Here is a 13200-nt window from a genome sequence, read left to right as displayed (position 1 = left end):
AGGACTTTGCTGGTGTACTCCCCATTGCCCATGCTGTCCTCAGCACACCATGGGCAGTAGCCCCCCTTTTCCTAGCAGGCGTTCTTGCCCCCGTGCCCAGGATCCTCTGCAAGAATGGTGGAGGGGATGGATCATCCCTCTTCCGCTGTGGCAGGGGACACAGCTGACCCTGCGCGCTGAGGGCCAAGCATGTCACCCGCTTGGTGGGGGGCGGGTATTGCAGGAGACATCTAATTGGGAACACAGTTTGGGGTCCACATGCCACAGGGACAGTGCTGAGCAGCAATTGCTGGAGAAGCACCACAGACCCATGCATCTCCGTAGTACTGCTGGGTGGGGAAAGGGTTGTTTCGTGTCTTGTGCTGCCCCCAGACAGACTGCCAGCCCCCTTCCCTGTGTCCAGGCTCCCAGCGGTCTGTGTGCCCAAGAAGGGTGGCAAGGCAGCTCTCTGCCAGTGCCTGCTATCGCCACGGTGGACAGATTCCCAGGAGCTGGGCACAGTTGCTGACTGGTGCATTTGTAGCACAGATGAGTTTGGTGGGGCGGTTGTGTGCTTTCTGTGTGAGATGAGGCTGAGACCCAAAGCCCCAAGACAAACACGAGGCAGGCAGTGCTGCTAGAAGCGCTTTGCCCAGTGGTCTGGTGACCTCACCTCCCTGCTTCAGAGCGTCACTCAAAGCTGGGGGATATCCCAGGAGTAAAAGCCAACCTGGTTCTCCAGAGATGCTGTTATATGAGATTGCTTGGCCAATAGCACTTCTCACCCTGCATGCTCACGTGCGCAGGGGCATGCCCCACCAGCCGCACAAGTTAGCCCAGGACAGGCTCAGTTCTGCTTCAGCTTCTTGGCAAGCAGCAGCAGCAGCAGCGCAAAGCCATAGGAGAGGGGAAGGATGCTGTTGCAGGAAGTCCAGAGCAGGCAGAGCATGGAGAAGCTCTCAGTTTCCACAGCCACCAGGATGTAGGCGATGATGAGCTGCGTGAAGACCCAGGTTGTGCCACGGTAGAGGAGCTTCACACCCTGGGAGGTGGCCCGGGCGCTGAGAAAGGGATGGATACGGTAGTCGGCCTCCACCATGACAGCCCAGCACAGGAAACCAAAGACCTGCCCAGGCCGGAGGCCGTGCCACCAGGCAGAGAAGGCAAAGGTGGCGAGGAGTGGCTGGGCCGGGCAGCGCTGGAAGACAAGTCTCCTCAACCAGCGGGACGTGCTCTTGTTCCAGGTTCGGGCGAAGACGGCCAGGCGGTGGGTGGTCTCCAGCGTCCACAGGTCACGGATGGAAAGGTCGCCCTGGCCCGCCTCCGGCCCAAAGCCCGCCACCTCGAGGAGGGCCTCGTCCAGCACCCAGTGCAAATAGTAGGCCAGCCTGAGGAGCAGGGCCCGCACCCAGACGTGGGGCAGGCAGCCCAGGCCGGCGCAGCCCTGCCTGCCGGCCAGCCCTCCCACCAGCCCCGCTCGCAGCCCCTGCAGGGCCAGCGCACAGAGGCACCGCTGGCCAGCAGCCCTCAGCGAGTGGGGGAGAGCCCCCAAGGACTCGGCCTGGGCCCGAAACCTGCTGAAGGAGCACAGGGGACCTCCGAGGAGGGCTGGGAAAAAGAGCAGGTAGCTGCAGAGGGGCAGCGCGCGCTGCAAAAGCCCCTGGCCCAGCTGGAGCGGCACGACCCCTTCATGTATGTCCAGGGCCAGAGACGTAGCCTTCTGGGTGAGCAGCATGATGGCAGAGAGGGCGATGGCTGGCCTGGAAGGAGAGGGCACCTGACAGCTGCTGAGAGTCCCTCGAAGGGAGCATTAGAAGCACGGGCGCAAGGCCGCACACGGGGGCTGTGCTGTCCCACATCCCCAGAGCGCTGCCATGCCCACAGCATCACCCACACATGGGGATGCGGCCATAGTAGAGACTGACTGACGGCTGTGGAACAGCGAGCCAGCTTGGCCCAGGGGACCCTCCACCCTCACAAAATGACCGGGAGGGCCCCCAGCCCACTGAGGGGAGGACAGGAAGGAGGCAGAGCCGGGGTGTTACCTGGCATCCTGTGGGTCCAGCTCCTGGCTGCTCAGACCCAGGTGGCAGAGTGTCTGCCAGGACATCTGGAGGACGAAGACCCAGGTGTGGGCACGAGCTGGGCTGACGGAGAGAAGGATGAGCACGGAGCCAGCAGCTGGGATGAGGAGCAACACAGTGTAGCTGCCCATGGCTGTGCCAGCAAGGAGACATCCTCCAGTGAGAAGGAATACATACCTAGAAGAGACCAGATGCCCTTTGTCTGCCTTTTGGGGAAAATGGGGCTTAAAACTCCCACTCTCTATAGTGGAGCTTAGTCTGGGTCCTGCAGCCTCCACAGTCCCCCTGTAGTCTGCCTCTTGGCCTCTCATGGGGTGAGGGAACACCAGGGCCATCGTGGCTGCAAGCAGGAATGGCAAGGGGACTGGGGCAGATATTGCTGGCCCTGCCTGGCCCCCATCCTAATCACCCCAGAGATAGTCCCCATTCCCTGCCCTGCTCCCCTTGCCCACATGCTCATCCTGGTACACCCCTAAACCCATCTCTCACAACACCGGAGTGTCCGGCCTGGCTGTTTTGTCCTTAAGGACCTTGATCTGGCCCCACCGCAGAGAGAAGGGACTGGGGACAGCTCCCGTCCAAGCCACACAAATGTCGCTACCTGAGTCAGCAGGGACTTGCTACCATGCATCCCACTCCACCTCTGGCCAGGAGAGCCCCCAGAAAGCATCCACAGACATGCCTTGCCTTTGGTGCAGCAGCAGGGGTGACAACCACGTACCGGGCAGTCAGAGAGAGGTGCCCCGAAGCACAGAGGTGGTGGAAGAGAGCAGCGAAGGGGAAAGCCGCCAGCCGGTACGGGGCTGCAGGGAGGAGGACAAGCAGGTCTGCCCAGTGCATCGAGCACCTTGCTTCTTCAACTGCCTCTGATGCCTGGAGAAAAGACTGAGCCTAGGGCTGCGCTGGCTCCTCTTTATATGTGGCAGGACCTCAAAAAAACCAGAGCAGAGTCAAGGAAACAGAGGTATCTGCAGGAAAAGGAGCATGGCTTTTTTGCATTCGTCAGTGCTGACTCCTTCAAGCACCTCTGTCCCAAGGTTTGTGTGTAGGTGGAAAAAGTTGGGGTTGGTTATTTGCTCTGCCCGACGCCTGGGCCATTACCACATAGTTTGAAGACAGCAAGAGCGAGCTGCCGAGATAAGAGCCTTTTTGAGCTGCCACATGTGCCATGCTGGGATGCACCTCAGAGCAAAATCCCCAGGTACTCCCGGAGGCTTGGTCCTTTCTCTTCACCTCCTCTCAGCTCAGTCCTTCACAGAAAGCTGTGGCTTTTTTCCAGCTCACTTGTTATGGGGTAGAAGTGAGGACATCCTGGTATTTAAACCCCTGGTCACAGAAAGGAGAGGATGGGTTCTGCCACTTCTCAGTGATGAGGGAGGGTGAGCCCCTCAGCCCCGCCGCTCAGACCAAGCTACAGGGCCTTTTCATTTAGAGATAAAGGAATAGCTCTATTCTCTCTAAACACTTTTTCTTCAAGTAAATAAATAAATATTTTTTTAAAAAATGGACTCACAGAGATACTTGTGATGGTAGAAATTAGTCATTGCAGTTAAACTGTTTAAACTGCGCATTCATTCAAAAATGTACCATGTGAGAAAGCAAAAGATCCTCTTTTGGGCCAGACTTGAAAGGTTATTTGAAAAGTCATCTCTAGGGTGACGTGAAGCCAGTTGCTATTGCTCTTACAATGCCACCAGCAGTATTCCATGCTAAACAGACAAAAAAGCCCAAGGAAATCAGTCTGCAGGACTTGACTCTTCTTCATGAGATACAGCTAAGAAAAACCACACAAATTCAAATAGAAAGCTCATGGATTTTTTTAAAAACTCAGTTGATATCTGCTTTATTTTAGGCATATGAACAGTGTGAATACAAAGAGGAATATCCTGGAATTTCCTTCTGGAAGAAAAAAAAAAACATATTGGAGGGGTAGAAGAAGTAAGGTTTTCCCCTTACTTTGATGAATACTTCAAAATATTTAGATTAGTCTGTTTTTCAATAAAAAGAGCAAAATTGGTGCCTAAAGTTACAGAAAGATCTGTGCTCATTAAAAAAAGAAATTTTGATTTTAAAAATATATTGTCTGACTTTCATGAATGCTTCTACTCTTCACTGAGCTTTTCAAGCTATTGTGATGTTGGAAAGCTTACCGCATTGTTTGGATGAGTTATTTGGTTATAAGAAAGTGGGGGACCAAAACCCCATGGAAAAAATAATTGGACAAATGCTGCAGAGAAACGGTCTGTATTTTGCTGTATTTGTACAGGGTATATTTTAAGATCAAGCGATAGCACTGGAGAGAAGCTTTTTCCATGTCAATTTTAGCATGCGTGGCATGCAGCAACAGCCTGGTTGCACAGGACTCATTCTGCCAAATCCATGGAGCCCGGTATTGACTTTGCTGAGTAAACATTTTTGAAGGCCTTTGCAGTGCCTCCTTAAGCAATTCCCTGCTATGGTTCTGCAAAAATGCCATTGCTTTTCAAGAAGCAGAAACAAATTTCCAAGTAGCACTGGAAATGTTAACACACTGCTCACGCCTCTCATTTTATACCATCAGACGCGGGGCGGTGGAAGTGTGATCTTAGAGCAAGCATGTGAGCCATAGCGAAGTATGTGAGAGAGCACTATTTGCTTCATTTGCATGTACTAAACAAGCAACAGCCCGGTTCCTGGCTAAGGAATTAATTGTCTGGTAATACAGCAGGTGAGAAGAGCAGGCTGACCACTGTCAGAGCAAACTCTGGGCATGAAATTCAAGCAGATATGGCTCAGATACTAGCTTTGGGCTAGTATCCAGGAAGTTTATAGTTTGCTTTCTTGGTGGGATATAGTGCTGTTTTGGGAACAGTTTTGGTTGCCTGTTTTAATGCAGCCCATACTGATCTGCTGCAGGACACACTGCGAAGTGAAAGACGTACACTGAAAGCAAAAAAAGTTATTTTAAAGAAAAAGTCAGACTGACACGGTTTGTCTTTTCTCCAGAGAAAAGCATGTAAATGGGAAGGGAGGCCATTAAATAGGGTTCAGGAGGCCTGAACTGAGCTCCTGTCTCAGACTTTCTCTGTGACCGTGGGCTGCTTAACTCCCATCCACAAAACAGAGATGATAGTTTCTGTCTCCCTGTGGTGTTGTAAGGCAGAATCAACCACAAACCTTGGGACTTTACGTTTGTCTGTGATAGGCAGGACATGAAAGTACCTAAATGAGAAAGGAATTAAGAAATAAATGCAATGGTTTATTAAAACACAAAAATGCAAAAATCCTTCCTTTATTTTCAGGCACCAGTGCCACACTGGCTTTTTGCTACTTGTTGCCATTACAGATTTGCTGACCACTGCCTGTAAATGGCCCACTGCTGCTTCTGGCAAAGGCCTTTTTGTCTCCCTGGATAAAGGGCCACATCCCAGCAGTTTAAGGATAGTGTGCAAGTCTCTTATCGCAGTTGTGATCCCACTCATGGAGGTCTGAAGTTGTGCCTGGGGAAGGGGGAGGAAAGGCATTTCCATAAGTTCTCATGTAATTTTTAATATCTTCTGTACTTCTCAATACCCAAATAGGTAATTAAAAGTGTATGTTAATTGGCAATAAGTTAAATTAAGTGAAATTTCTGCAAGTCACTTTTTTGCCTGCAATATGGCCTTGCAACTCTTGAGCTCAGCCACATCAGCTGAACTTAGTGTGGGTGAGGGGCCAGACCTGTGCCCTTCCCTGTGCCGGCAGTGGCAAAAGAGGTGATTTATTTTCAAGGCAGAATCCTATTAGGAACTCCTTTTTCTCCTTCAGTGTTGAGACCAAGGTCAGGTGGAGATGGATCCTCTTGTACCTCCTAAGGTTTTGGGACATTTAGAACGGGGACTGACATCACTGGAGACCATCCCCTGTGCTGGTTCCCCTCAACCTCACCACAGAGCTCCTGAGACAAGAGGCAGGCAGCTCCAAGGACCGGGCACAGTAGCCAGTGATGGGGAAAAAAGGTCTAGGGCTGCATGCTGTTCCCCTTCCATCCCCTTTCACATAATATGAAAGCCCCGCAGAGAGCCAGTTCTTGTCCTGGCATCTCCTTTTGGAGATGGCAGGAGCAGCTACAGCTTTTCTGATCCTTGTTATGAAGCCAGCAGATCAGCTGGTGCTTTGCCTCAGAGATAGAGTACCTGGATATGATCCGCATTGCCGCTGGCTGCTGGAGAGAGGGGATGTCCTAACACCCTCAGGATGACCCTGATTCCTTTGTGGCTGAGTTTTCTTCCCTTTAGCCTTCACAAAGAACAGACACTAACATATGCTGAAGAAGCGGAGTTGCTTCTTAGGGGAAAACACAGCAGAGGGGTGAACCAACAGCGCAATAATGGGATGTGATGTGCTGGAGGGGTGGAGCTGTCCTGCAGGCAAAGGGGAGATGCCAGGAACAACCCAGACTTTCCAGCACACTCTGGTAGGGCCAGCCTTCAGGGCATCCCAGAACTGGCATTGCTGCTCTGGGACTGCTGCTCAGAGCTGTCTCCCCAAGGTGGGTGCCACCTCTCCCATGCTCTTCAGAGCCTGTAGTGCAAAGCTTGTAGGGTAAATCACAGTGGTGAAATTTTTCTCTCTCAGTGTCAGGATGATCTGAGCTGCCAGAGAACAGATGGAGAGGCTGGAGTCCTCCTCCAAGCCTTGAAGAACCAAGGTAGAAAGAAACAGAGCAGAGCTCAAATCCTTGTGCTTGCAGAGACCCCAGGCATTCGCTCCTGAGAGGGTCAGCCCACCCAGCTCCTCCCATGGCCAGGAGGGAGCAGGGTGGAGAAGTGAATCTGCTGGAAGTTGCCAGGCTGGGAATGCCCCAAATGCCCTTGAAATACCCCAATTCCTCTCCAGTGTATAGGGAGTAGAGGTCTTCTCACTGAGGCAGGGCTGAGAGTTGGAGCTCAGCAGTCCGTGGAGGGCCCTCCAAGTGCTTTTCTGCTGAATTCCAGAAAAAGAACACCTGAGTTACTCAACGCACATGAGGAAAAGACATCTTGGACAGGGAGCAATTGAAAAGGATCAGGAAGACCATTTGCTGTGCTGCTTTTCCTCCTCAGCTACAATTTCTGAGTGCATTTGGGCTGCCTTTTTGCAGCAGCACAGCACCTGGATGTCAGCACTTCCACTGGAGTCCTCAGGGCTCCCTTGGCAATAGGACCAGAGCAAAGAGGACCCCCAGCCTGCCGGGCTGCATTAGGCAGAGTGTTGCTAGCAGGCAGATGGAGGTGATCCTGCTCCTCTGCTCAGCACTACTGAGACAGACCTGGAATGCTGGATCCAGTGATGGACTCCCCAGTACAAGAGAGACATGAACTGGAGAGAGTCCAGCAAGGGGCTGCTGATGATGAAGGGACTGGAGCATCTCTGATAAGAGGAAAGGCTGAGAGAGCTGGGACTGTTCAGCCTGGAGAAGAGAAGGCTTAGGCAGGGGGAGCTTATCAGTGTACTGGTAAGTACTGATGGGGAGGAATGAAGACAAGGGAGCCACGCTTTTACTAGTGGTGCCCAGTGACAGGACAAGAGGTGATGAACACAAGCTGAAACACATGAAATCCCATCCAAACCCAAGAAAATACTTGTCTGTGTATGCGTGTGCATGTAGTGTGTGTGTTGCATGTGCTTGTGTATTGTGTATGTGTTGTGTGTGTGTGTGTGTTTGTGCTGTGTATGTGTGTTGTGCGTAGGAGCAGGTGTATTGTGTGAATGTTTTGTGTTGCGAGTGTGGTGTGTGGTTGTGTGTTGTGTGCACAGTGCGTGTTTTGTGTGCGTTGTGTGTGCATGTGTTGTGGTTTTGTGTGTGCTCAGTGTGCGTGGGGTGGTGGTTCAGGGCTGTGTGTGGCCCCAGCCATTGCTCGGCTCCATGGGGGTGCCACGGGGGCCCAAGAGCAGCCTCAGCCCCAGAGAGGCCCCAGATGGGGTCAGAGGCATGTGGGAGAGGGGACTGTGGGGCACATGAGGGTTTATGGGGCAGGCATGGGGGAAGCTGGGGGTACCCAGGGGGTTATGAGGCACATGGGAGGTTAGGAGACCCTGCAGGAGCTATGGAGCATCCAGGAAAGCAATATGACACCCAAAGGGTCAGGATACCGGGGAGAGAGTTGGGTCCACATCCAGGGGACCAGGGGGACCCTGGGGGGGTTATGGGGCACCCAGGGGAGTTGTGGAGCACTCAGGAAAGGGGAGTCCATGGGGCACAGGAGTGGTCAGAGTCACCCTAGGGGGCTATGGGACACCCAGGAGGCTGGGAAAACCCAGGGTTTATGAAGCACATGGGGGGCCAGGTCCACCTTGGGCAGGTTGGGGGCACGCAAGGGGGCTGAGGGGCACGCAGAGAGGGGTAGGATCGCAGGGTCCCCCCAGAAGCTGATGCCGGAGCCCAGGCCTGTGGCGCCTCCTTTATTGCAGACCCCAACAGAGGCCCCCGTGGGAGGGAGCATCCACGTCCCCACCTACAGCCCCCCCATGTCCACCCTCACTGGGGGGGTGCATGGGTGCCAGCAAGGTGCACGGGCAGCCCGCCAACGCAGGTGACACGCACGTGGTGCTGGAGCTGCCGGGCCCGGTAGGCGCAAGGGGGCCGGGTGTCCCCCCCCCGCAGGCGGCAGGCTGTGAGGCCCATGGGTGTTGGGGTGCTGTGGAACCCCGCTGCGTCAGGCATCTGGGTGCAGGCAGCCACCAGCTCCTCAGCCGGTGCGTGCACAAAGGTGTTGGAGGGCTTGCAGGGCCGCCCCGGGGCCGTCACTTGCCGGCGTGCCAGCATGGTCTCGCAGTAGCGGTGGGCCGCGAGCGTGGATGTCCGGGGGTGGTCCACATGCTGCCGCAGGAACTTCTCATAGCGGCTCTCGCCCACCGCCCCTGCCAGTGCTGCCATCACCAGGGCCATGCATAGTGCCCAGCCTGCCATGGGCACCTGTGGAAAGTGGGGTCAGGGCTATCTGGACTTCTGGGCCCCAACTGGAAACCCCACCCTGGACGCTCAATTCCTCTACAAATTCCCCCTCCCAGGCACCTGGGTCCCTTACAAATCCCTTCTAAGTGCATGGGGACCCCCGCCCCAGACACCTGGGCCATCTGTGGATCCCACCTGGATGCCCGGGTCCCCTACAGAACACCCCATGGACACCTGGGTCCCCTACAGTTCTGCACTCCCCAGAAGCCTCGGTCCCCTATGGAACACCGCCCCCCCGGACTCCTGGGTCCCCTATAGATCCACCCCCCACCCCGACACCTGGATCCCCTACATATCCTCCCTCCCCCACTGGATGCTTGTGTTCCTCACAGTCCCCTCCCGCAGACACTCTGGTCCCCTACACATCCCTCACCTGCACCTGTGTGTGTGCCTCAGTTTCCCTTATGGCCTCGAGGTCTCCGGGATCCCTCCCACTCCTCCATGCCTCTTTTATACTGGTCCCAGCTGGGCCCAATGGGCAAAGATCCAGGACGAGGGGCAGGGCAAAGAGCAAGGTCCAGTGGATGTGTGTGGGGAGCCAGGCGTCCAGGAGGCCCCACTCCCCCTCGCAGCCCCCCAAGGTCATTAGGTAGTCATTAACGAACCACGTGACTAGCTGTGCACGTCCCCCGGTGCTCCCTGCCCATGTCACCTTGACCATGCATTCTGGCCTCGGCCACGTGTCCCATGGGGGGCAGGACACCTGGGTCCCCTTGGGTGGCAGGGCAAGACACCTCATTCCCTCGTGGGGTCAGGATGTCAGCATCACCTCTGGGGCAGCTGATGCTGATGGGGCATCCTGATGCTGATGCTCCTGCCCCTCTTGGATGATGTGGTATGCCCACAGCTGCCCCGCATTGCTTCGGGAGCTGTGTGTTCCTTCCCCCTGTGCCCCCTTGCAGGCACGTTCGTACCCCTGGGAAGTGCCGGGATGCATTTTGCCCGACTGTTACCTCACGTGCTCCTCGCTGCTCCACTGAGGCAGAGACAAGCAAAGAGCCAGGAGCCAGCCTGAGCCCATCAAAAACCCACCTCTTTCCCTCGACCATCAGGGAGAACCTGATGGTGTCCCCTCCAGAGGGAGAGGCATACAGTGCCCAGGAGAGGCTGTCACTACTGGGTGCAAGTGGTCTCCATCCTCCTCATCAAAGACATGATAGAGACTGTGATGGGAAGTGGCAGATGGCGGGTGAGGAAGAAAGTGGACAGGAGCCCTCAGCTGCCCTTCTTCTGCATAAGTAACCAAGTTTGACCCCACCAGCGATTCAAGGAGGACAATGACACCAGATTCTGACACTCTGAGTGGGCCTCAGCACTAGGGCTGTGGGCTGCTGAGAGATGCATCCTCTGAGTGCGTGTCACCATCAGACCTGACCTACTTGTCCCCAGGGACAGCACAGAGCTGCCCCCTGTCTGTCCCAGGCCCACCATGTCCTTCGGCCTGGGGTAGGCTCCGTCCTGGGCACCACCTTCCCCAAAAGAGCTGGGAAAGGTCTAAAACTGGCCACGATGAAGGTGGAGAGCGCCCTGCCCTGGGCTGTGGTGGCATCTCTACGGCTCTGTGGGCCTCTCACGAAATACTCCTCAAAGTCGCACAGCCCCTGCAATGGGAACAGCTCAGGCACCTGGCCAAAACCTCACAGACATGGAAGATCAGCACAGCACCCTTGCTGAGCCTCTGAGGCTGGCAAGACCCTGCTCCTGCTGGGCATGGAAGCAGGGTGGGGGCTCTCATCACCAGCCCCCAGACACACTCTGCCTTCCACTGTTCTGGTGTGGGTGGGAAGGGGACAGTGTCCCCAGGAGGAGGAGGAATGAGCCTGCATGCCTGACAAAGGTCTGCATCAGCCCTGCGTCCCAGTGCTGTCTCTAGCTGGCAGGGTACAGGTACCTGTGCTAGAGCCTGCCCTACCCACAGGACCCTCAAGCATCCTTGCCAGAGGTTGCTGTGATTGGAACCTGTGGTTCCCTCTTGTCCCAGGGGAGTCCCAACTGCCCGGCGCTGGCCTGGGCACCGCATCTCCCTCTCCCATCCCTGCCCACGCAGGTGGGCTGATGGGAGCCTCCTCCTGCCCTGTGCGCTCCCCTCGGCTGCTGTCCTGTGCCGCCCCAGGGTCAGCCCTGCCCTGCAGGACAGCTGCCCTCCTCAGGGATCTCCCATCCCCAGCGCTGTGCCGTCACCGAGTACCTGTGTTCAACAAAGGGGCCACAGCACAGCAGTTTGTATGCTCCGGGGGCCAAGCGCCTTGCTGGCTCCCTGGGGACCCAGGGGTGCACTGTAAGGCACACGGAGGAGGTTGGGGTGCCCCAGAAAGGAGCTCTGAGGGCCGTGGGGGGTTGTGCAGTGGGAGGGCAGGGTGAGGCTGAGAGAGAGAGAGACAGTGCAGGGCTCTTTCTGGATCTCAGTAAGAAAGGCCTGACAACAATCGTCTGAAGAAGAGAAAAGCTTTAATAAGGTAGAAGAAGAAGAGGAATAGAGATAGTGAGTAAACCTTAAGGTCTCAAGTAAATCACAGATAGTGAGTAAATCTTACATTACAGGCCTGTGCCTGCCCAGGTTGACTGTGATGTGGCTCACTATCTGCTAAAAGTACAGCAGCCTCCATGGTCAGGATCACCCCTTGATCCACACGCAGCTTACCTTTCCCAAAGACATTGTACATTACAGATGACCTTAACAACAGAGGGGCTTCTCCAGCCGGAAGGATGGGACCCAGTAGAGCCAGCATGGCCTGTTCAAGAACACCAACTCCTCAAATACAGTGTCTTCCGCAAGGCTCCCAATACACCAGGTGCACAGAGAGGTGCAAGGAAGGTCCTGGAGCACCCCAAAAGGCACACAGAGGCCACTGGGAAGCCCCAAGAGAGACATGGAGGCCCCAGGGTCACCCCAAAAGACACAAGGAGGGGCCTGGGATGCCATGAAAGGCACAGAAAGGGCATGCGCTGGAAAGTATACCAAGGCTGCCTCAGCATGGAGGCCTCAGGGTGTACCAAAAGATCCCAGAAGTCCAAAACCAAAAAGTCCTTGGGGAGGGGACGGGACCGAAAGGCACGGGAGGGGTCTGTGGGGCCACGAAAGGCACAGAAAGGCCAACATGGGAGCACAGAAAGGCACAGGGAGGTGGCTGGGGTGCACCAAAAGGCCACTCTGGTGCCCAGAAAGGTGCAAGGACCACCCTGGGATGCTTGTGAGACCCCAGCTGGGCCGGGACTCTGCTCCCACCTGTGCCTGCAAAGCCTCTGAGTGCCCTACAGTGCTGCTGACAATGCCACAGCTGCCCCGCTGCCCCTGGGCACAGTGCTGAGAGTGAGTGGGGGTCGGGCAGGTGCCCAGGCAATGCCCCTGCGCTGGCACAGCTCCTCCTTGCTGAGCACTGGGGACCGTGGCCCAAAGCCCCAGGGCTCAGGCCCACTCCCCGGGTGGGGAGACAGACCCACAGCACAGGAGGCAGGCATGGGAGCAGCAGGCTTAGAAAGCCAGATGCCCGGACTCTCCCTCCCTGCCTCGACCTTCCCCGCCTTGCTTGGTGCCAGACAAAGGCCTTGTGAGATGACAGGGCTTTCGGTGACAGTATGGGGGGTGACAGCTGATGCCACCACCCTCTCATTGCGCAGGCGCCGGCGCTGCTGGTGACTGGCTGAGCTCGGCTCGGGCTGTCGGCGAGAGGCTGGCTGTGCAGAAACCGCAGCTCATCAGGGAGCTGCGCGATGCTCAGCCCGGGGCTCTCCCCGTCCTCGCTCTCTGCGTGGCCGCTCTCTTCCCCGGCAGCCTCGGCCTTTCCAGCCGGCCCGCCGGAGGGAGGAGGCTGACCCTCGCCCCAGCCCGCAGAGCCGCAGGCGGGCAGCGCCTGCCCCCTGCCAGGTCTGTCCGCTCCACGACGGCTCGGCCGTAGCCACTGCCCGACACCCTCCCGGTCAGCGCAGGCCCTGCCCCTGCGGCCCCCAGGGCAAGCGCTGCCATAGTTATTGCCGTTCCCCCACAGAAAGCTGGGTCCCCGGCCCCTGCTCTCACTTTCTGTCACGCCGGCCTTTCCCGCCTTTCGAAGGCCAGGGCGGCTGGCGTCGTGGGTGGGCTGCGTACCGGAAACACAAGGCCGTGATTTTTTGCGCTTTCGTTTTCTAGGAGGGCTTCTCATTTCTTTCCTCCCCCCTCATATCCCGCCGTGGGCGCAGCCGATC

General features: G+C 56.3%; 2 protein-coding genes across 2 annotated transcripts; both read right to left on the bottom strand.

The window, feature by feature from the left end:
• Window positions 1-826: 826 nt before the first annotated feature.
• MBOAT4 (membrane bound ghrelin O-acyltransferase MBOAT4) lies at window positions 827-2903 on the bottom strand. The gene is made up of 3 exons (XM_072861127.1): window positions 2785-2903; window positions 2025-2240; window positions 827-1739 (listed from the first exon to the last, which is right to left on the bottom strand). The coding sequence occupies exons 1-3, from the start codon at window positions 2901-2903 to the stop codon at window positions 827-829; spliced, it is 1248 nt and encodes a 415-aa protein (XP_072717228.1).
• A 5638-nt stretch (window positions 2904-8541) lies between these two features.
• LOC140651583 (ribonuclease CL2-like) lies at window positions 8542-13153 on the bottom strand. Its single transcript, XM_072861184.1, has 2 exons — window positions 13103-13153; window positions 8542-8979 (listed from the first exon to the last, which is right to left on the bottom strand). The coding sequence occupies exon 2, from the start codon at window positions 8971-8973 to the stop codon at window positions 8542-8544; it is 432 nt and encodes a 143-aa protein (XP_072717285.1). The 5' UTR covers window positions 8974-8979; window positions 13103-13153.
• Window positions 13154-13200: the final 47 nt, after the last annotated feature.

Source organism: Ciconia boyciana, chromosome 5 (assembly GCF_034638445.1).
Source record: "Ciconia boyciana chromosome 5, ASM3463844v1, whole genome shotgun sequence".
Lineage (NCBI taxonomy): Eukaryota > Metazoa > Chordata > Aves > Ciconiiformes > Ciconiidae > Ciconia > Ciconia boyciana.
This window is presented reverse-complemented; position numbering and strand designations above follow the sequence as displayed.